The sequence below is a fragment of the Cucurbita moschata genome, unplaced genomic scaffold (assembly GCF_002738365.1).
Source record: "Cucurbita moschata cultivar Rifu unplaced genomic scaffold, Cmos_1.0 Cmo_Scf00027, whole genome shotgun sequence".
Taxonomy (NCBI): Eukaryota; Viridiplantae; Streptophyta; class Magnoliopsida; order Cucurbitales; family Cucurbitaceae; genus Cucurbita; species Cucurbita moschata.
The window spans coordinates 2,123,367-2,144,844 of NW_019268543.1; the positions used below are offsets into that span (position 1 = coordinate 2,123,367).

Sequence of the window (21,478 nt, forward strand, 5' to 3'; positions counted from 1 at the left end):
TTTTTTTTTTTTTTTTTTTTTTGAGTTTAGTAGTTCCCTGTTAATTTGAATTTTTCTTGCCAATATTTGTTCTGTTTGCTTACCTTTTGCAAGTTCAACCTCAATGGTTGAGCATTAAGCATGGTGGTTAAGGTTTTTGAATCCAATTGATATGTTCAAGAATTTTGAGACCATCATATCTTGAGACATTTAAGAGCGTATAAGATTCTAAATACTTAAATATTGAAGTGAAGTTGACTTTATCGTTCCAGTTTTGACATCTATGAACCATGAGGGATTAAGGAATTTCAGGGTATGAAAAGGACAAGAAGAATCTGGTTATTATAGATTCATAAATAGATACAGATGAATTCAAATTGTGCCATCACATGCACATTCTTAGTTCTTTATTAAAAAAAAAAAAATGGTGTCTCCAATTAAAGCTTATATTTCTCCCTCAATTGGACGCTCATGCAATTCTTATAATTAATTTGATTTTATAACGTCAAAGGCCATTGTCATCAGTCGAAGTATTTCATTTTTTTATGGAATGGTATTATAGGTAATATTTCAGAGGAGCAACGCCCCATTTAAAGCATTTCAATATAGACAATAGTAATAGTTCGATTGGGAACAATAATGGTTTTAGGTTTATGTTGTTGGGAGCTAACTATGTTCTTGTTCTTGTATAACTGATATGAGGATTATCTTCTACCCTTTATGTGTGTAAACATATGTTGAAATTTATTGATAGACCTGTTGAAGTGTTGATAACTGCAATGCAAGTAATCTCTGTAACCATCTTTTTACTACCATTTATACCAACGTTACCATCTTAATTCTACTCTTTCTTCATCGTTTAGTTGACGCCAGATGAAACTTAAGCGATTTTTCTGATGCCTATGCAGGAGTTCCATGCGTATTTAGCGTCTTGACTTGTGACAACTTGGACCAGGTAAATATGATCCTAAACTGACTGTTAACAAGTATTTTACCTAGAGAATTGTTTTCTATGGAGCTGCATGATTTCTGATCATTATCTACTTTTTGCCACCTTTTTTCTTTCTCCTGTCTGAAGGCTTTCAATCGAGCTGGTGGTAAACATGGAAATAAGGGTTCTGAGGGTGCTTTGACTGCTGTAAGTTGTTTAAGAGCAAAAATATATGGGAAAAAATTTACAATATATGGATAAAAAACGTTGAATTTGTTATTTTCATGTATGTATATATGTTTATATTTCAATCTTATAAGATTTTGCATGACTTATAATATTTAGTGGCTTTTCTTGGCTTCTGAGAAGTGACTTTTTCTTTTGTAATCCATTTTGAATGTGCTCTTATCAGGGTAAAAAATGCAAACTTCACAATAGAACATGTAATCATATTTCATTTGTCTGTATCCATATCCATGGATGTCTCATATCTGCATCCATGGCTTCTAGCAAACAACATCACTGAAGCGATATTGTAACTTCCCGTCTCCGTCCCTATCCATGGGAACCGCAGCACACTCCTTAGGGTGATCTTCCTTCAGCAAATATTGCAAGGAAGATAACTTGGTTTAGAGACGGGAAAACATGCCACAATCCAAAGATGCTTATATTCACGTTTCTCCATTTTTTTCAGCATCAATTTGTTTGAATCATTAATTGTTTGTTATAAGCATCATAGTTTGGTTATTATGCAATCGACTATATCCAAACTTTTTGTACCTAATATTCATTCCACCATTCTTTTATTGAAACTCTTGTGTATTCATTGGCCAATTTCACTTTTCCTACAGATGGAGCTGGCATCGTTGTTCGAGTACGACCTGAAGTAGTCGAGAAACAGGATCTAACGTTTTCCACATTGCGGGTTTTCAGTCTTGTGATTTCTCTGTTGTCTTTGCTAATGGTGGAATGCTTAATCAAATTGCTAAAAGCCACATGAAGTATCAGGCAGAAGTCAGCTGAAACTGCTCGAGAGGAAGGAGTGTAAGTTCTCATGATTTCAATTTTTTTCAATTTTCAAAATTTCTTTGTTCAGCATCGTCTTTTTAAGTTTCATGTTAGCATAAAAGATGAGGCGTTCACTTGTGGCATTGTGTTGTTTAGCAATGCGCAACGAACAAAGATTATATTACCGAAGAGGCGTCGTTATTCAGTTATAAATGGTAGCCTCTACAATATGGTTGCCTCCTTTCGAGTCTTTCAATTTCTCTCGTACATTTAATAGTGTAAAATCATCGACACAACTCTTCAATAAAGGCACCTATGAGACTTTCATTATTTGGGTTGATTTTTTCTTTTATAGATCCAAAGCAAATTCAATCACGCTTTGTGCATCTGGGAATATGAAATGATCACAACCATGAGTTTCATTATTAAAGCAAGAGATAAAAAAGAACAAAACATTCTTACTGGCCTCTGAACTAGCTTCGACCAAATCCAAGACAAGTACACTAGGTACATGATGAACGTTGTCGATACTAATGACCCGATATTAAGCTTCCTCTGTATCATTAATCCACATAAGCAGAGAACAAAAGATGATATATACCAATAATGTACACATCGTTTGGATTGAACCTACCTTCTAATAACGGTTGCGCCATGTCTTACATTACATAGCATCATGTGCATGAGTCAACATAAGATATGACGACGAACCATCCCTTCAAAATAGTGCACCTATCTCGAAAGTAGCCAGGCAGTCAACCACGGAGGCTAGAAAGAAAAATAGGCAAACCCCAAGTGCTTCGTGCTATCCCGTTAAATTGAATATCGATCACACATTTCACAGTGCTATCTTTCTCATTCTCTATCTCGTTCATTGTTTCGTTCTCGTTCCTTTTTTTATTTATCATTTAAACGGGAGGGCGATGAAAGATGCAATACGAAAAGTCTTGCTAAGTAGCATTTAACTTGTGAAGCAAAAATGGAGGAAGATAATGCTCCAAAACAGCCATGAGCTCCCTACCTTTGCTTACCTCTTCTAACACACCACCACCACCACCACCACCACCACCACCACCACCAAGCCTCGTAGCAGCTTCGACCAGCTGCCCCCTCAGCTTTTGCGAAAACAAGTATCCATCCACTTTTACACATTCCCTATACAGCGGTAGGTAAGCTATTGCAACCCTCAAGGGTGGTGGAATATCCCTCAACGAAATTGGAGATCCACCCCACCTCAAAATCCGCATAAAGTTCAAGTAATTTTCTCGACCTTGTCTCAACCCGTCCAAGTAAGCCGCCTCCGACCAGTGCTCCCGAAGAAACTCCCTAAGCTCCGGAGCAACAGACTCGTCACTTGACTTCGAGATACTGTCTGCAACAGCATATGTTGCAGAAGGATCACCAAGAAAGTTGGAATGGAGGAGAAACTCCACACCATCAAGAGAACCGCTACTCCGTTCCCCAGCAGCCTTTAGAATTTCAATGCTGAGGGCAGCGAGCACGTGTTGAGGTACGTGGGGAAGAAGATACGCAGCGACGTTAATTTGGCTGCTAGACGTGGCTGCTGTTAGGGCGAGGCAGAGTTCCATGTCCTGACAACCTCTTTTCACAAACCACTCGACAACCGGTAAACATCCCCTTTCAGCTGCTCTCATCAAAGGACCCAAAAAAGCTATGGCGTTACCCTCTTCCACCAAGCACTCCATTGTACCGATCTTACAGTAGTGAGAAGCAAAGCCCAAAGCCAGGTCAACATCAACGTCCAAGCTGTTCCTTTGGGCAATCTACAGACACATTCCACAAATCATAAAAAAACAGGAAGAGATGAGTGTAAATCCCCTTTACACATTCCAATTCATGTAAAGGTGAAACCGAAAGAGATGACGTCCGAGAGATTCTCGGACGTTCTTACAGATATTCAACAAATATGTTTGAATCAATCACCAAATTTGCAGTAGAAAAATATAGTCCAACTTTAGATAAAACTTAATATTAATGTAAAAAACTAAGGCTACAAAAAGTACATGAAGAATATCAATCGAGTGAAACAATTGTATGAAGAAAGACTTGAAAGTAATTTCATTATGCTCACTATCAACTCCACCAAATCAGATATTTCTCAAGAAATAAGTAGCTGATATGAACATCATTTACTGTACCTGTAATAAAATGCGCACGAGTTCTGTGCTTCCGAAACGAGAAGCTTCAAGGAAGCACTGGTTAACATTGTCAGCACCACCCTCCACCAGCAAACACAATAAGCCTTGGATTGCGGTTGCTGATATTCCAGTTGCCCATCCAGGATCAAATGAACTAGAAAAGAGAGTGAGTGGGAAACAAGCAGCATCAAAGGCCTCCGTGAAATCTTTTCCAGTAAGTTGATTGCCAGCAAAATCTAGGAACATCTTGAAAGCGGATAACTGAAGTTGGATCTCGGCAGCCGAGCTCTGAGTCACTCGGTCCTTATTTCCTTGGCATCCAGAATGAAAACCTATGCATTTCAGAGCCCACTCGGTAAACTTTTGAACCTTTGTACCAGCCTCTGCTTTTAAGACCTCATCTCCATTGCATTCTTGGAGACGCTCACGCAACCTGCAATTAATGAAATGTCAAACGTAAGAACGTGTCCAATGTGCCAGGTAAAAACTTATTAGCTCGTTGCCCCACATTATAGACATTTTGATTAAAGGACAGTTGAGGTCGAACTCACCAGCAGGAGTTAAGAAAGTGAATGAAAAACTAGTATTGAGGAAGATAAAAATGATGGAAATTATACAATTTGTAATAGACTACAAAGAAGAAAATGTATCTTGTCATGCCAAAAACATTAAGAGCACCCCCATCGTAACAGAACCGAGACTCGTATAGTTTAGTTATTTCCACATATATAGTTATAAGTAAGCTAATTCAAGGAAACCAAACGAAAGATATCAATATTTTCTAACTTCTCACAAGTCGTTGGAAGTAGAGCATAATGAGAACTTAAATAGTTAGTGTTTAAGATTCAACATGAAACACAACGAAACATTAAGGGGCCCATTTGTTTTGATTGTGATTAAAACAACTCATGTAGTAATAAGATCTTATCTTCACCTTTGTGCCATTACAGTTACGGTATCCGCAAGACTCATTGTTCGACTCTGGCAGGCAGAGACGCACGAAGCCAGAAATGAGGTCCGTAGAGCTGCTCTTGTAAAATCATACGCACCGCTCACAATGATGTTCTTAATTAACACAGTTATTCCATTAAGCTCTTGCTTTGTGCTCAAAAACCAGATTGAATCCAAGGTGATACACAAAGCATCATTAAGCGTCTGATGATCTGCCAACGCGATCAAACTGTCTGCAAGTTCCCAATCATGTGAGCTTACAGCACCCTGAAACAACCGACCCAACTCGAATCTGTCTTGTCTGCTAAGTTTCTTTTCATGACCGGACTTCCCCTTCTTTCCCTGCTTATAATCTGTCACAACAAGCATGGATTTGGGACTCTGTTCATTGGAATTACAACCAAAAGCTAGAACCGACTCTTTCTTCACAAGAGGTCCTTCTCTAGAGAATACAACACTACTTCCCTCGCCTTTCTCTGATGCAGGAGCATAAACATCGCTCTTCGGAATATCGATTCCATCCTCCTCAGTTTTGATTTCCATATTTATGTGGTCGAACATTAAGGCTTCATCAGCCACATTTTCCCTAATCGGAACCAAAACCTCCTTTTCCATCGGCCCGCTTGATTCAATTCTGCGCCGCACCCCTCCTTCCAAAGAGCACACAAGCACCCCGAATCAAACAAGATTACTTTCCAGTCATCAAAACCCCAACATCTACAATCTCTTCAGCAAACTACTGAATCACGGTGCCCTCTAAAAAAGAACTGCAAAAATAAAAGAACAAACACCAAAGAAATCGGAATGTTAAATCCAAAGTCGAAATAAAACACCAAATAAACTGAACTCCAAAACAATCAAACACGAAAAGAAATCGCCAGCATACCGTGCCAGTAAACAATAATAAAAAAATAGAAACAAGAAACCAGAATTTACATAAATCAATCAGCCAAAAAACCTCCCATATACGAGCTCCATACCAATAATCAATCTAAAACCACCACCACAAAACAAAACTAATTCAGAAAACAACACAAAAATCAGGAACAAGAACACATAGATGTCAAGAAAGGAAGAAATGGAGAAACGATCAAACAAATACCTTAAAGCCGAGGGAAGTAGAAAACTAAAATCAAGGGCACCAAAAGAAAAAAAGAAAAAAAAAATCGAATCCAATCCAATTGAAGAAGAAGAAGAAGAAGAAGAAGAAGAAGGATGAATCGAAGGCAAACCTGAGATTAAAGGTGGAGAGAGAAGCATGGAGAAACGGGAGAAGGAAGAAGAAACCCTGATCTCCGCTCCGTGTAAATTTATCGCTATTTTTCCTTTTTCTTTTTCTTTTTTTTTTCTTTCCTATTTTCGGGGGTTTTTTTTTTTTTAATATTATTAATTTTTATAAAAATAAAATATTATAATTTTTATTCCATTTTTTCAAGAATAAACGGAGGCCGTAGAAGTGAGTGACCGAGAGAGTGAGGAGTGTTTTTTTTTATATTTATATTTATATTTATTTATTATTATTTAATTAAAAATAAATAAATAAAATTTTGGAGAGTCATAGTCACATAGGGAGAAGCAATTATTAATCGGTGGGGCCCACTTGTTGCAAAATACTCACGTGGGCCCCACCCTTAATCATTTCTCTTTAAAGTCTTAAATCTCAAGTTTTAAGAAGACGATGGGCAGAAACAGTACTCCACTGGGCCCCACCTCACCTCATTATTTTGGTTTTTTTCTCTTTTTTTTTTGTAGAATAAAAGCAAATAATTTATTTCTTTTTTTAGTGCAAATTTTTAATTAATTGTTAAATATATACTACAAATTTATTCTATATATTTTTAATAAGTCTTACATTTAATCTTTATTATTATTTTTTTAAAATTATATTTATATGATATTTTTCTTACATAAAAATTATTATTATTACTATTTATAATTTTAATAAAACTTAATTTTGAATGATTAAATTTACAATTTATTGAAAATATAATGCTTATATTTTAGATTATTATATTATTCAAAATTTAATATATCTATATCAAATATTATAAATATATTTCTCTTTTATATTTCATAATATTTAATATATTGAATACGTCCCATTAAATATATTTCTCCTTTATATTTAATATATCAAATATTTATTTATGCATTTAAAAAAAATCAACTAAATTAATTTATAAACTAGTAATTAATCTTGACAATACACTCAATTATACACCTAAAGTTTCAAGTACATTATTTGATAAGTTGTGTTGATTGATATAATCATTACAAATAAGTTAATCCTTCCTGAATTATTTATAATTACAATTGAGTTAAAAGTCTTTTTTGCCTTTATAAAGTGATTCCGAATAATTTATTAAATTAGTACTTAAAGTACTCGTATGCTTACCTTACATAGGAATAAGTGAATTCTATCTCATAATATTATATACCAGGCTCCCTATTTGTCTAATGCAAGATGGAACATTGAACCATACGACATAAACAACTTTCTTGATACTAATATAAACTTAAACCGATCAAGAACTGATTGATTAAACTACGTTTAAATTAATTAACGACCAGGAAAGGCGTTTGAATATCGACTAATTCTTGCAGCCAATTTGGAATGTTCCTCCCCCCAACATTGAGAGACAGAATTCTCCGTGGCCCATTGAGCAATGTAGTCAGCAGCAGCAGCACCATCTTTCAGCCGGCAGATCTGATCAAATGAAACCATTTTTCAAACCCTTTTTATAAGCAACACAGCCATTTCAACGATACCAATGATTGAACAGAGGAAAATGGAGCAACAAAGAGCCATAATTGATGAAAGTTTGATAGCCAAAGATGAAGCCAAGACTAGAAGATTGATATCCCCTCCAAATTTTCTCATACACTGTTCTATAAATGACCCTTTTGTTTCAGCTCAAACATTACTCTAACTTGAAAGAACTGAATCAAAATGGCAGCCATAAAGAGACATGATAGTCGGGTTAGTTGTCCGTAGTAGGATGTCCAGAGGTTAATAAACCCTCGAATATTATGCAAGACATGATCACCATCATCATCACAATGTACGAGCTCATACTCATCATCATAAATAGGGAAGTAACCAGATGTATATAAACACATACTATGCACGAAGCCTCTATAGTTTTCAGAATGACACAACCCTAAATAATGTTAATGATGATAAATGCATGAAGGCTAATGTATGAACGTACCTATCTCGTTTGGAAGTTCATCGTCTTAATGCACCGTGCATAGAGAAGGGCAAAGACGACTGTGAAGCCCACCAGACCTGCAGCCACAGGGCCCATAAAATCTGAGTGGTACCCATAATAGTCTTCAATATATGATTTGACTGTTGTGTCTTTTGCTCCAGGCACTTTGATAAGAGTCTCTACATCACCATACTGGGATGCAATCATCCCATATACAGTCCATGACAATGGGCAAATCCAGTAATACCATATCCACCATTTTGGGATTTTCTGAAATTTCAAGAGCATCAGAATGCATGAATGAATGGGGTGTTCTTCCAAGTTCTTATTGTTTAAAAAGTTTAAATTTAGTTCTTCATAATTGTGTTTATATAATAGAAATATACTCACTGGTCTTGGGATGCAGAAGCCAGAGAAGAGAACGAAGAGTATATAGAAAGCTCCTGCTAAAATGGAGGCAACTTGGTGGTTTGGTGTGACAGAAACTGTCATCATGCCATAATATGTGAAGTAGAGGAAAGTAAAGAAGTTGACAAAGAAGAACCAGAAGAATTTTGCAGCTGTCCACTCAAAGTCAACCATTGCATATACGATGAGAGTATAGTAAACCGTCTGGACAAAGACGTATGGTATTTCAATTATCACCTACATTGAAAGAACATTGAGAGTTATGTATTCATCACTTGTTCTGAGAGATTGTTCTGAGAGAATCTGTGAGATCTCACATCAATTGAGAAGAGAACAAAACATTCTTTATAAGGGTGTGGAAACTTCTCCCTAGCAGACGCGTTTTAAAATTTTTGAGAGAAAACCCAAAAAGAACAATATCTGCTAGTGGTGGGATTGAGCTGTTACAAATGATATCAGAGCCAGACATCGGGTGATGTGCTAGCGAGGAGGCTGAGCCCTGAAGAGGGGGTGGACATGAGGCTGTGTGCCAGCAAGGTCGTTGGGCCCTAAAGGGAGGTGGATAGGGGGTCCCACAATGATTGGAGAAAGGAACGAGTGCCAGCGAGGACACTGGGCCCCAAAGAGGGAGGGAATTGTGAGATCCCACATTGGTTGAGAAGGAGAACAAAGCATTAAGGGTGTGGAAATCTCTCCCTAGCAGACACATTTTAAAAACCTGGAGGGAAAGCCTAAAGAGGGCAATATCTACTAGCGGTGGGCTTGGGCTGTTACAAATGACATCAGAGCCAGACATCAGGCGATGTGCTAGTGAGGAGGCTGAGCCTCGAAGGGTGGTGGACACGAGGCGGTGTGTCAACAAGGACGCTGGCCCCAAAAGGAGGTGGATTGGGGGGTCCCACTTTGATTGGAGAAGGGAACGAATGCTATCATGGACATTGGGCCCCAAAGAGAGGTAGATCATGAGATCTCACATCAATTGGAGAGGAGAACGAAGCATTCTCTACAAGGGTGTGGAAACCTTTCCCTAGCAAACGCGTTTTAAAAACCTCGAGAGGAAGCTTAAAAGGGCAATCCCAAAGAGGACAGGACAATATCTGCTAGCGGTGGGCTTGGGCTGTTACAGAGTAAACTTCAAATTATATATTGGAAGCCATCAGCATACCTGAGAAAGGGCATAAGGTAATGCAGAATACATCCCCGCAGCTCTCTCTCGATAAAACACGGTTCTTTCGGTAGCGACTACTGGCAGTACGGTAGAGCAGTTGTTCACTCCAATAAACAAGACAGAAGAATACATTGCTCCAATAATCGTGTTTAGATCCTGTACTCCATCCCTAAGCCAAGTTTAGAATGAAAAACACCAAACAAATATCAGTATTATGAACAGGAAAGCATGGTTCTAATAAGTGGTTTATGGAAACACTTACATTTTGGAGCTAACTTTCCAGAAAATGGTTCCCAACATAAGGGAAGCAGCTAAAGTGAAAAAAAATCTAACAAGGTTGTAATCAGGACTTCTCCAGTACGTCCATGACTGCTTCCACAGGCAAGATTTGAACTGCCCCCACATGGTTTGGGAGTATTGAGTAGCAAAATAGAGGTCTACTGATCCTGGTGGTGGTGTGCTTAACTCTTTTACTAATGCCTTATTTCGCCTGTTTATTAGCCATAATCCATATTTATCAGCTTAAACCTCTAACTTTTAGTAACCACAATTTATAATTTGCATGAATCTTGACTCACTGATATAAAGATGATGCCCTGTAATGTTCAGCGAAGTCCATTTTAAGCTGAACTTCAGCTGCTACTGAGGTTACCTCCAGCATCCAGGCGGCCGGATTGTACTTTTCCTTAATTTTCGGCACTCCCGGAACAGCCTGCAACGAGTGAGTCCAAAATAAGTCGATTGATTCTCGATTTTTGTAATGGCCTAGGCCCACCGCTAGCAGATGTAGTCCTCTTTGGGTTTTCCCTTTCGGGCTTCCCCTCAAGGCTTTAAAACACATCTACTAGAGAAAGGTTTCCACACCCTTATAAAGGGTGTTTCGTTCTCCTCCCCCAACCAATGTGGGAATCACACTCCACCCCCTTTAGGGTCCAGCGTCTTCACTAGCACTCATTCCTTTCTCCATCTCCAATCGATGTGGGACTCCCACCAAATCCACCCCTCTTCAGGGCCCAGCGTCCTTACTGGCACACCGCCTCATGTCTACCACCCTTCGAGGAACAGCCTCCTCACTAGCACATCGCCTGGTGTTTGGCTCTGATACCATTTGTAATGGCTCAGGCCCACTGCGAGCAGATATTATCCTCTTTGGGTTTTCCCTTTCGGGCTTCCCCTCAAGGCTTCAAAACACGTCTGCTAGGTAAGGGTGTTTCGTTCTCCTCCCTAACCAATGTGGAATATCACAGTTTTGGTAAAAACGCAAGTGTTTCATACACCAAGAATTACCTCAAAATACTCGATTAGCTTCTTAGAATTGCGACCGAGAGGTCCAAAGTAGATCACTTGTCCTCCCCTTTTCATCAAAAGTAGCTACGCGAAATCGCTCGTTTCAGTATCATAAAACAGACATAGACAAAGATAGCAGCAAAAGAAAGGGAATGAATTTACCTCATCAAAGGCTTCAAATATATCAATGCTAGGTTGGTGAATTGTACACACAACAGTTCTACCAGTATCCACCGTATTCCGAACCGTTCTCATTACAATGGCAGCTGCTCTTGCATCGAGTCCTGAAGTCGGTTCATCCATAAAAATGATTGAAGGATTAGCAACAAGCTCGACTGCAATTGTTAACCTCTTTCTCTGCTCGGTAGACAGTCCTGTAATGCCAGGCAGCCCTACTATGGCATCACTAAGATTTTTGAGCTCCACCAGTTCCATCACTTCATCCACAAAAGCCTAAGAAATTAGTCAGAACGAACTTTAGCGTATTCGGGTTACGTGTTGTTCATCAGAAAAGTTAACATAAACTAATGCTCTCACCATCTTGTCCTTCTTGCTAACTTCTTTAGGGAGCCTTAAGAAAGCCGAGTAAATCAAGGATTCTCGAACCGTAACTTGAGGAGAGTGGATATCATTTTGTTCACAATATCCAGAAATTCTTGCAAATGTTTCTTGTTTCTTGGGAAATCCTGAAATTTTGATATCACCTTCAATATAGCCGCCTGTTTTCCTCCCGGCTAAAACATCCATCAGAGTTGTCTTTCCAGCCCCACTAACACCCATCAGTGCAGTGAGGACACCAGGCCTAAAAGCACCAGTGATTTCACGAAGTAGTTGGAGTCTATTATCTTTGACCCCTTGGTTCTTCATTTCCTGTTACGATAGCAAATGATCAACGAAATGATAAAGAAGAACGGTAAAGCTTGAAAGACGTCCAAAATCGACTTACAGAGGGCATGTCGACATAGTAATTTACAGTATCGAAGGACATTGCAAGAGGAGTGAATGGAAGAACCATTCCTCTCCTTGTATTGACAACATTGCTAAGAGGGGAATTAGTGTCTCTGTCCCCACCGCGTCCACTGTCAGAAGATCTGCTGCTCATTCGCCAAATCGTCATTTCTCCTGCGTGGATTTTCGGGAAAAAGTGAGCTGGATGAGCATGACAAATATTAGGTTCAATTTTTTTTACTTCGTACGTGTGTTGTTCCCATCAGAAGAGGATAATGATCTAGTCATTGAATCTGTTTTTGACTCGGATTGTCTCGTAGTCGGTTCTTTTACATCCTGCTCGTACTCCAACTCTTCTGTTGATTCTTCTGATACTATTGCTCGTGGCCTCCCAGGAGCTGTCATGTTGCTTTAATAGAATTAGATTTCTACCCATCAAATCAAAACTAAAAAGCTTTTGACACATTGAAAGAAATGCTTTCAAGTCTTACGGTTTAGGTACATAAGTGAAAGCGTGAAAAGCACATTGAAGAGGATTGTGAATCCCAAAAGAGCTCCAACTCCAATCCAAAACCAATTTTTATCTTGGAAGATATCAAAGTTCTTAAGCACAGCCAAACCCAACGGGGTTTTGTTGTCTGAAGCCTGCAAAATGAAGAACTTTTAATATCCTAGCCATACACAAACTAGATTTATGTAAACATGGTATTTCACCGCTAAACTAAAAAGATCGAAATGTGTGTTCGTTAGAAAGAATTAACATTACAAGAATTCGAACACAAACCCTCTCTATCATAATCCCATATTGTAACAGCTCAAGCCCATCGCTACTAGATATTGTCCTTTTTAGGCTTTCCCTTCAGAGCTTCCCCTCAAGGTTTTAAAACGTGTCTGCTAGGGAGAGGTTTCCACACCCTTATAAGGAATGTTTCGTTCCCCTCTCCAACCAATGTGGGATCGGAGAAACCCAGAAGGAAAAGCTCAAAGAGAACAATATTTGCAAGCGGTAGGTTTGGGCCGCTTACAAATGGTATCAGAGCCAGACACCAGATGGTGTGCTAGCAAGAACGCTAGGTCTCCAAGGGGGTGGATTGTGAGATCCCACGTTGGTTGGAGAGGGGAACGAAACATTCCTTATAAGGGTGTGGAAACCTCTCCCTACCAGATGCATTTTAAAAACCTTGAGGGGAAGCCCGAAAAGGAAAATCTAAAGAGGACAATATCACTATTGGACTCAAAGACTCAACAGATGGTCGTTTATTTATATTCTTCGACGAAACAAACTAGCTCGAAGATGTTACGTTAAGAGTGACATACCAGCCTGTTCATCCACCTGGGAGCGAACATTTCGTTTACGCCAATCGCATTGTAAACATAAGTCATGGGTGAAATCCAGTAACCCCAAATCCACCACTTGGGAATGTCACCTGTAGCAGTACACACCTCCGGGGCGTTAGCTCATACATGAGACATAATTTAGTTCTTGCATTGAAAATATGGAAAGGGTTTGTGTTTCTCCATTTTATCAATCAGGAGGATTACAGATTCACCTTTAGGAAGAGTGAAACCACCAAGCATGAACACAATTAAGAGAGTGAGAGAGCCTCCAGTGTTGGCAATTATCATGGTCCTGCAGAAACCAGCTATGAACCTAAAGAGCCCAGAAGCCACTAGTTGGAGTAGAAACATCGCCAAGAATTGCTTGAAAAACCTGTTTAAGAGCCACAATATTTGTGCATATTACCGACAGATCAGAGAGAGAAAAAAAGGCACTCTTTACCCGATTCTCATTTACACGGATTTTAATTGGATGTTTTGTTTAGATGTGTTTAACTCTATTAAAATAATTTTAATCAATTAAATTTTCATTTTTTAATAAACATATTAGGAATAATATGCCTTAAATTTTATTTTAGTTTAGACTAAATTAATAAAAATACTAATCCCTTAAACATACAAAAAAAAAATAATAAATATTATAAATATTATACTTTCAGTAAATAATTAATCATATTCATTTTATAATTCTTTTAAACAATTAAGTAAATATTTTAATAAATTATTATTGATTTATGAAACTAAATAATTACTTATATTAATTTTGTTAAATTAGTATTATTTAATTAATCGATTAATTAACTATATTCAAAATTAAAAGCAAAAGAAAAAATGGAACAAATAGAAACCCCACACTAGATTGTGAAACATTTTCCTAAACAAAAATGTTGAAAAAGTAATAATTCAATTTTCCAAATTAATATTGTATCAGCCCAGGTCCTATATTGTCCTCTTTGGGCTTTCCCTTTTGGATTTTCCCTCATCTCTTTAAAATGAGTACAGGGAAAGGTTTCCCTTTTGGGCTTTCCCTCGCTTTAAAACGCGTACATGGGAAGGTTCCCACAACCTTATAAATGGTGGTTTGTTCTCCTCCCAACCAATGAGGGGAAGGTTTCCACACCCTTCTAAATGGTGGTTTGTTCTCCTCCCCAACCAATGAGGGAAAGGTTTCCACACCTTGTTCTCCTCCCCACCCAAGGAGGGATATCACAATCCACCCTACAGTGGAAGGTTTTCACACCTTTATATGGTTTGTTCTCCTCGATATCACAAACCACCCTGCAGTGGAAGGTTTTCACACCCTTATATGGTTTGTTCTCCTCCCCAGTCAACGTGGGATGCACCCCCTTCGAAGTCCAGCGTCCTCGCTAGCACTCTTTCCTCCCTCCGATCAATGTGGGACCGCCCTCAAATCCACACCTTTGGGGCCAGCGTCCTTACTGGCACACCGCCTCGTGTCTACCCCCTTCGAAAACAGGGAGAAGACTGACACATCGTCCGGTGTCTGGCCCTGATACCATTTGTAATGGCCTAGATCAACAGCCAGTAGATATTGTCCTCTTTGGATTTTCTCTTTCAAGTTTCCCCGACTCTAAAATAAAATGAGTATAAATGGGAGTGTTCTCCTCCCCTTCCCAACATTCCAAATGTTGACATCACAAATATTCTATTCAAAAGTGAAAAAATAAATAAAATAAGAGAATACCTGGAAGCTTCGGGTGCAAATCCAATGGTGTAATAAGTGATAACCATCCAAGCGAAAGATTCAAGCGCAGAGAGAGGGAGCCGAAGAAGAACAGTAGGGAGGGTGTAAGTCCACGGCGGGTGAAACAGAAGATCCCTCTGCTTAAAGAACACCGGCAGCCTCACAATCGTCAGCGCAATCTCCGCATATCCATTGAACATATTCACCATCATCGCGAAAATTAAAGCCCCCATATAAATCGCACCGTCGTCTTCATCCCGGTGATGCATTTTCGTCCTGAAGAACACCGTCGCCGCCACAAACCCTACCACGATTAGCTGAACCATCTTGAAGATATGAATGAACGAATTTCGCTTTATCAGTAGCCATTCCTTGTCGACGCAGGCCTTCAGAAGCTCCAATTTAGGGCCTGAGTACTTTTTGTACACCAGCGCCGCTCTGTGCCCTAACGACTTGTCGTACGGGACTGACAATTCGTTTCCAATACTCTTCCACACATGGAATCGCTTGAATCGCCTTGCGAATTCTTGAACCGTTATGAATCGGTATGGCTCGCTTTTGTTCGCCCAGTATTGCCTTTGGTCCTTCTTTGAGGTTACCTCTTGTAAGAAATCGGCGGTTCCCTTCCGGTCCGGGCATTGGAACCCACAGGATTGAAAGAATTCCAGTACGTGTTCTCGTGGGCCCTCGTACACGATCTGACCGTCTGATAAGAGGATGATGTCATCGAAAAGATCGAACGTCTCCGGAGCGGGCTGTAGTAAGGACATGACCACCGTAGCTTCCGTGAGGTGCACGATCTGTTGGAGGCACTTCACTATTTGATATGTCGTGGAGCTATCTAGACCCGTTGATATTTCATCCATAAATAATGTTTTTGTAGGACCCACTAATATTTCACCTGTTTATACACAACATTTATATAAATGTACGGAAATTTCATTTTTAATTTTAAATTATCTTACATTATAACTATTTTATTTATGTGCTTAATTAATAAAAATATACGCTTAAACTATTTTTTTAGATTTTTTTTTTAATTTAACTTTTAAAAATTTATGAATATTTTTATTAATTTAACTTTTATTTTCGAGAAGAAAAGTATAAATTGACCTGTGGTTACTCGTTTCTTTTGACCTCCCGATATGCCACGTTGCATCTCATCTCCAACGATAGTGTCCTTACAAATATCAAGTCCTAATATCTAAAAACCGTACATAAAACATATCGAGTTAGCAGAAAAATGTGTGGAAAATGGAAATATTCTTCCCAAATAAAAGCTCGTCAATTTTATTTTCATATATAAAAAGAATTAGCTTAAAATATGATTTTTTATTTATATATTTAAAATTTTATTTAATTTTAGAAACTAAAATATTTAAATCCACTTACTTTGAGGGTGTAATCAGTAATCATACTACTTTCAACTCCTTCCATTGCTGTGGCCTAACGCATTCAGGATTAAGAATATCATTAAATTTAATTAAATTATAAATAAGGATTAAGAATGATAACAAATGGAAATGACAATAATGACCTTCATAAACAGGTCGACTTCAGCCTCCGGCAAAATTCCGGCTTGCTTTTCTCTTCTTGCAAGCTCACTCAGTAATTCTAAATCATGCCCACGTAATTAGCTTCTCGATAATACCAACCATATTTTTAAAATATCTATTTTGACGCAAGTACCTCTATAAAACTAAATATTATTATAATCGAAGAATGAACGTAAGTTTAGGGACTAAATATCAAATTTAATCATTGTTTTATTATGTTAATATTATTACCATATCGAGTGCCGACTCCTTGACATCGTGCTGAGAAATCGAGCGTTTCTTTTACTGTCATTTCTCCAATATGGATGTCATTTTGGCTTATATATGCAGATGTTTTTTGAGGCACAAATTCGTTTAGCTTGTTTCCGTTGTATGTAATTTCTCCTTTAGCCTGTTCTTCATTATAAAAATAAAAAGTGTTGTTATTTCTTCCTTACTCAATTATGGATAGACTAAATTAAAAGATCAATTAACTTTGCAATTTATCCTAAAAAATATTCTAAAAGTTTCAAAAATACCCTCCAAACTAAAAAAAAAATCATATTTAGAAAAAAAAATTCTTACCTACCCTTTAAATCGAAACTATTTCAAAAATACTTTTAAATTTTAAAAATATTTCGAAAATACCCTTTTAACTTTTACAGAATTTCATTTAAAAAATATATTTACCTAATACTATGTTTCAAAAACACTCCTAAAATTTTAAAAGTAATATTTAAAAAAAATAAATGTTAAAAAGGTTAATGCAATATTTTGAAGTACCAGTAATAAGTTTATATTTAAATTTATAAAAAAATTAAATAATAATTTTTAAAAATATTTTTAAAATAAAATATTAACGAGATTATTTTTTTTTTTTTTAATGTTTTAAAAATTTATGGATATATTTTAGAGAAATACAAAAATTTAGGAGTATTTCCATTATTTTAGCTGGTATGTATGTATAGATACATACATACACATACATACACGTGTGTGTGTGGGGAATAAATACAAACCTTTAAATTTTGGTCCAACCTTCCCGCCAGCGCCAAAAGTAAGGTCGTCTTGCCCGATGATGGGGGACCCAGCAGCAAACTCATCCTTTCAACGAAACATTTTCCAATGCCGTTAAATTAATTTTTTTATTATTATTATTTCTTTATAATATAAAAACTATTTTAAAATATTCCAATAGATAACAGAGTCGAGCATGCAAATTTTAACGTAACATTACATTACATCATATGCTTAAAATGAATAGAACGTAACAAGATTAAATATAGAAGAAATACCTAGAAGGTTTGACGATCCCGGAGACGTCTTTGAGAATGGTGAATTTGGCGGTCTTCGCCAAATTGATTCCAATCAGACTTAGAGCCGATTCCACCACATCTCGAATCGCATTCGGAAGACTAGGAAGTGCTCTGTTTCCGATTTGGCAATCAGCGTGTACCGTCAAGTTTTCGAATCTCACTTCAACAGTCGGCAGATTAATTCCAACTCTACAAATCAAATTTCAGATCAATCCAAAATCGAACGAAAAAATGAATCACGATTTTGTTCTTAATAACTTTACCGATCGATTCGATCTCTAAGTTTCTTCAAGAACTTCTCGTTATCTTCCTCTGCGATCTTGAAGGTACTTTCCATGAACATCCGCCGATCATCCATGTCGAGCCTCCGAACGTCTACCTGTTTGTGCAGAATCGCCTGCGTTTGGCTGCTTCCGATTTCGCCGGATTCGGCGAAGGATTTGAAGATGCTTGTTCTTAATCGGTCGTAGGTTGGAAGTTTCTCTATCGCCGCCCATCGCAAAGCCTCTTCGTCTTCTTCGGCATGGCTAAGCCTTCTCGAATTTCTGCCGCCGGACAACACGTACTCGATGCTCCGGCCACTTCTTTGCCTCAGGCTCCGGCTACGGCTCCGGCTCCCCATTTTCCCCTTCTCTAGCTCTTCCATTTTCACTCTCTCTCCTCCTCCTTGTAGTCTGATGATTTGTTAAGCTAACTCCCTATATTTATAGCGTTTCTCGCCTCTGCCGTCATGTCGCATATTTTCAAATTTTAATTTTCTATTATTTCCATAACTCAACATATCAAATTTTTAAAAATATATAAACCTTAAAATTACTTAAATCAACAATAACAAAATTAAAAATAATAATTAATATGATAATATACATCATTTTCGTTATCAAAATGACTAAAATAACCTCTCTTTTTTTTTTTTAAAATATAATAATTTATGTCAATTACACTAGGAGAGATATTCACCGAGTTGGGATGGAGAAGGCTTCCTCGACCATATTCCTGCCTCCTATTTTCATATTTCATCCTCCTGAAATTCTCGGTTTATTTTTTTAGAGATCGAAGAAAAAATTCCTCGTGTAGAGTTCATGAGGATTGGGTTCGCCTAAAAAAAAATATAAAATATCCCGATAAATCTAATAATATTCATGGAGAAATTTTTCCTCATTTTCCGATCAAACCAAGATTCTCCACTTTTGTTCGGAACATGTCCTTACGAGACCTCGATCCTATAAATTAAATAAATATCTCTATTTACAGCATAATAAATAAATATTATTCAATAAATTTACGGGACATTAAAAATTTATTAAATAAACTTTATGTTAGGCACCGCCTATTTTTAGGAAGGAAAAAAAAAACGAAGACTTCCATAATTATTTTTGTTTGAAACTAGTAGTTCGAACTAAAGAAGCATTAGGGTTGGGGATGATTAATTATTATTATTATTTAATGTTATTATTCTATACAAAATAGATCACTATAAAGTTTAGGAATAACTTTCTTCTTTAGGGCACTCCCACCGTCAAAATTCAATCCACAATTTCCAATATGTTATTTTTTTTTTCTATTTATAAACAATGGCCTAAATATTTCTCCTAATTTTAGGAATTTTTCCAAAATTGTAACATTATTTCAGAAATAAAAAAATAAAAAAACAATAAATTCTCTTTATATTTATTATTATTTTACTTTGAAGAAATTTTTGGAAAACAATAATTTTTAATTTAAGTAATTTTAATCTTATTTAAAAATGAAATTAAAATCACTTCTAAATGTTTGATTTATTATTATTATTATTTTGTAATGGGTTGTTTTTATTTTATATGTTGAAAAAAATATATTTATTTATTTTTATTTTTTGTTATTTTTACAATTATTGTTACGAGGTAAAGTGAGCAATCGTCGAAGTTTTTGGTCGGTTGAGGGGCGTAGGTTGTCTCTATGATTATAGGGTTTTAAAATCTGTCCCATTTTTTTAATTTAATAATACATGAGATTTAACCGAATTTAAATTTATATTTTATATATTTTAATCGGTTGCATATTTAGTTTTAATGTCATTGTCACGTTAAATTATTATTAAAATTTTAAATGAAATATTTATTAAAATGACGATTTATTAAACTCAAAATTGGGAGTAAATTAATTTATAAGACAATAAATTAAAAAATTAAGGATTTATTACACAATTAAATACAAAATTGCAAGAACTAGTTAATTTTTAATTTTTTTTAAATTAAACTTATCAACCTTATGTTTTAAAAAATTAAAATTAACATTTGAAAAAAAAACTTACTTTTGCTTTTAAAATTGCCTATGAAATTAAATATTATTTACTAGATAAAAAATAGCAAAAATAAATATAATTTTTAAAAAATTGTCATAAAAAATATCACAACTCTTAAATTAATATTAAGATTTTTTAATATTTCGAGGTAGTTTTGTAATTTTTGTAATTTCTAAACTTTTAATAAACTTTGGTTTCACTAAATTAATTTTTAACTAAGTTGTTAAAATCTTAATATGACGACATAATTTGTTTTGCATATGTCATTTTATAATTTATTATTTTACAAAACTTGAACAGCCAAATATCATAATTAATTATTTTATAATTATGATTATTAATAAATGATGAATAATCATATAAAGGAAACGGGGCTACTTTAGATTTTAAATAAAGTTTAAGAAAAATTGGATTAATATTTTTCATGAAAGGCGTTAATATAATAAATATTTAAAAATTAAAATCTCATGGTAATTAATGAAAATAGAAAGTCAAATAAAATAATTGATGATGACGTCATTCAATTATCAATTTTAAATAGATAAGGAAGCATTAATGACAAATTAATTTGAGTCGAATAATATTGATATTACAAGTTGAAAATGTGAAACCTAAGTCGCCTTTTCTTTTATTAATGTAACATTTTTTTTATTGTTGTTTTTTTAAAAGACTTTAACCACTCCATTAATTATATTATAAATTTAGTTGTTTGACTTTTTTCCTTATTGGTCGGTTTTATGTTTAATAAGTCTCTAATATATTTATTTTTTAAATAATTGATTTATTAAACGTAAAATTAAAATTTATGTTCAGGTTAAGGAGTGAAAACTTTTTGTTAATAATTAATTTTAACATGATTTACAACAAAAAGTAATGGGTTTGAATTCTCGATATTACTTGTTGAACTAAAAAAAGTTATTTAATTGTGACATTTTTAAATATTATTTGAAAATTAGCTGAAAGAGGTCGGTAATTTAAATAAGGACATAAATTTCTAATCACTAAATCAAATGTAATTGCCGTTATGTTTATATCGACAAGAAAATAGTTGATATTATAATCACGTAATTAAAATTTTAATTTGATTAATCACCCGTACTTTTTTCATAAACTTTCACTTTTTAAAAAAAAAATTCATTAACTTTCAAAAATTTCAATTATACTCTTAAACTTAATATATATATATATATATATATATATATATATATATATATATATATATATATATATATATATATATATATATATA

The 21,478-nt window shown here is 35.7% G+C and overlaps 3 protein-coding genes across 5 annotated transcripts in view; 1 reads left to right on the forward strand and 2 right to left on the reverse strand.

Moving 5' to 3' along the window:
- LOC111462852 (6,7-dimethyl-8-ribityllumazine synthase, chloroplastic-like) overlaps positions 1 to 2,248 on the forward strand; it is a 4,799-nt gene extending 2,551 nt beyond the window's left edge. Inside the window, exons 5-7 of the mRNA XM_023106628.1 lie at positions 888 to 934; positions 1,058 to 1,117; positions 1,762 to 2,248. Of these exons, the coding sequence (XP_022962396.1) occupies positions 888 to 934; positions 1,058 to 1,117; positions 1,762 to 1,800 (146 nt within the window). The 3' untranslated portion in view covers positions 1,801 to 2,248. The remainder of the gene's footprint in view (positions 1 to 887; positions 935 to 1,057; positions 1,118 to 1,761) is intronic.
- Positions 2,249 to 2,356: 108 nt separating this feature from the next.
- LOC111462849 (ankyrin repeat protein SKIP35-like) lies at positions 2,357 to 6,368 on the reverse strand. Of its 3 annotated transcripts, XM_023106622.1 has the most exons (5): positions 6,131 to 6,196; positions 5,965 to 6,044; positions 5,012 to 5,795; positions 4,078 to 4,510; positions 2,357 to 3,702 (listed from the first exon to the last, which is right to left on the reverse strand). In XM_023106622.1, the coding sequence occupies exons 3-5, from the start codon at positions 5,641 to 5,643 to the stop codon at positions 2,869 to 2,871; spliced, it is 1,899 nt and encodes a 632-aa protein (XP_022962390.1). In that variant the 5' UTR covers positions 5,644 to 5,795; positions 5,965 to 6,044; positions 6,131 to 6,196; the 3' UTR covers positions 2,357 to 2,868. The 3 variants fall into 3 exon arrangements, with proteins under 3 accessions (XP_022962390.1, XP_022962389.1, XP_022962391.1); XM_023106621.1 differs by lacking the exons at positions 5,965 to 6,044; positions 6,131 to 6,196 and adding an exon at positions 6,261 to 6,368; XM_023106623.1 differs by lacking the exon at positions 5,965 to 6,044 and having other exon boundaries at positions 6,131 to 6,185.
- Positions 6,369 to 7,368: 1,000 nt separating this feature from the next.
- Positions 7,369 to 18,591, reverse strand: LOC111462848 (ABC transporter G family member 35-like). The gene is made up of 22 exons (XM_023106619.1): positions 18,209 to 18,591; positions 17,925 to 18,134; positions 17,649 to 17,733; positions 16,882 to 17,041; positions 16,632 to 16,708; positions 16,487 to 16,540; positions 16,208 to 16,298; positions 15,095 to 15,995; positions 13,602 to 13,762; positions 13,369 to 13,478; positions 12,543 to 12,696; positions 12,300 to 12,449; positions 12,050 to 12,225; positions 11,641 to 11,973; positions 11,266 to 11,556; positions 11,104 to 11,187; positions 10,395 to 10,528; positions 10,079 to 10,306; positions 9,814 to 9,985; positions 8,631 to 8,885; positions 8,241 to 8,510; positions 7,369 to 7,735 (listed from the first exon to the last, which is right to left on the reverse strand). Exons 1-21 carry the CDS (start codon positions 18,589 to 18,591, stop codon positions 8,241 to 8,243), a joined length of 4,479 nt encoding a protein of 1,492 aa, XP_022962387.1. The 3' UTR covers positions 7,369 to 7,735.
- Between the last annotated feature and the right edge of the window lie 2,887 nt (positions 18,592 to 21,478).

Bases quoted from the DNA above. Each gene is read 5' to 3' on its own strand.
- LOC111462849 (XM_023106621.1), bottom strand. From the start codon at position 5,643: ATGGAAAAGGAGGTTTTGGTTCCGATTAGGGAAAATGTGGCTGATGAA. The intron at 4,511-5,011 runs GTGAAGATAAGA...CATTAATTGCAG, and splicing joins GTAACTGTAATGGCACAAAG to GTTGCGTGAGCGTCTCCAAG. The intron at 3,703-4,077 runs GTACAGTAAATG...ATGTGTCTGTAG, and splicing joins TCGTGCGCATTTTATTACAG to ATTGCCCAAAGGAACAGCTT.
- LOC111462848 (XM_023106619.1), bottom strand. From the start codon at position 18,591: ATGGAAGAGCTAGAGAAGGGGAAAATGGGGAGCCGGAGCCGTAGCCGG. The intron at 17,734-17,924 runs GTATTTCTTCTA...TTTCGTTGAAAG, and splicing joins GGGATCGTCAAACCTTCTAG to GATGAGTTTGCTGCTGGGTC. The intron at 9,986-10,078 runs GTAAGTGTTTCC...AACTTGGCTTAG, and splicing joins TGGAAAGTTAGCTCCAAAAT to GGATGGAGTACAGGATCTAA.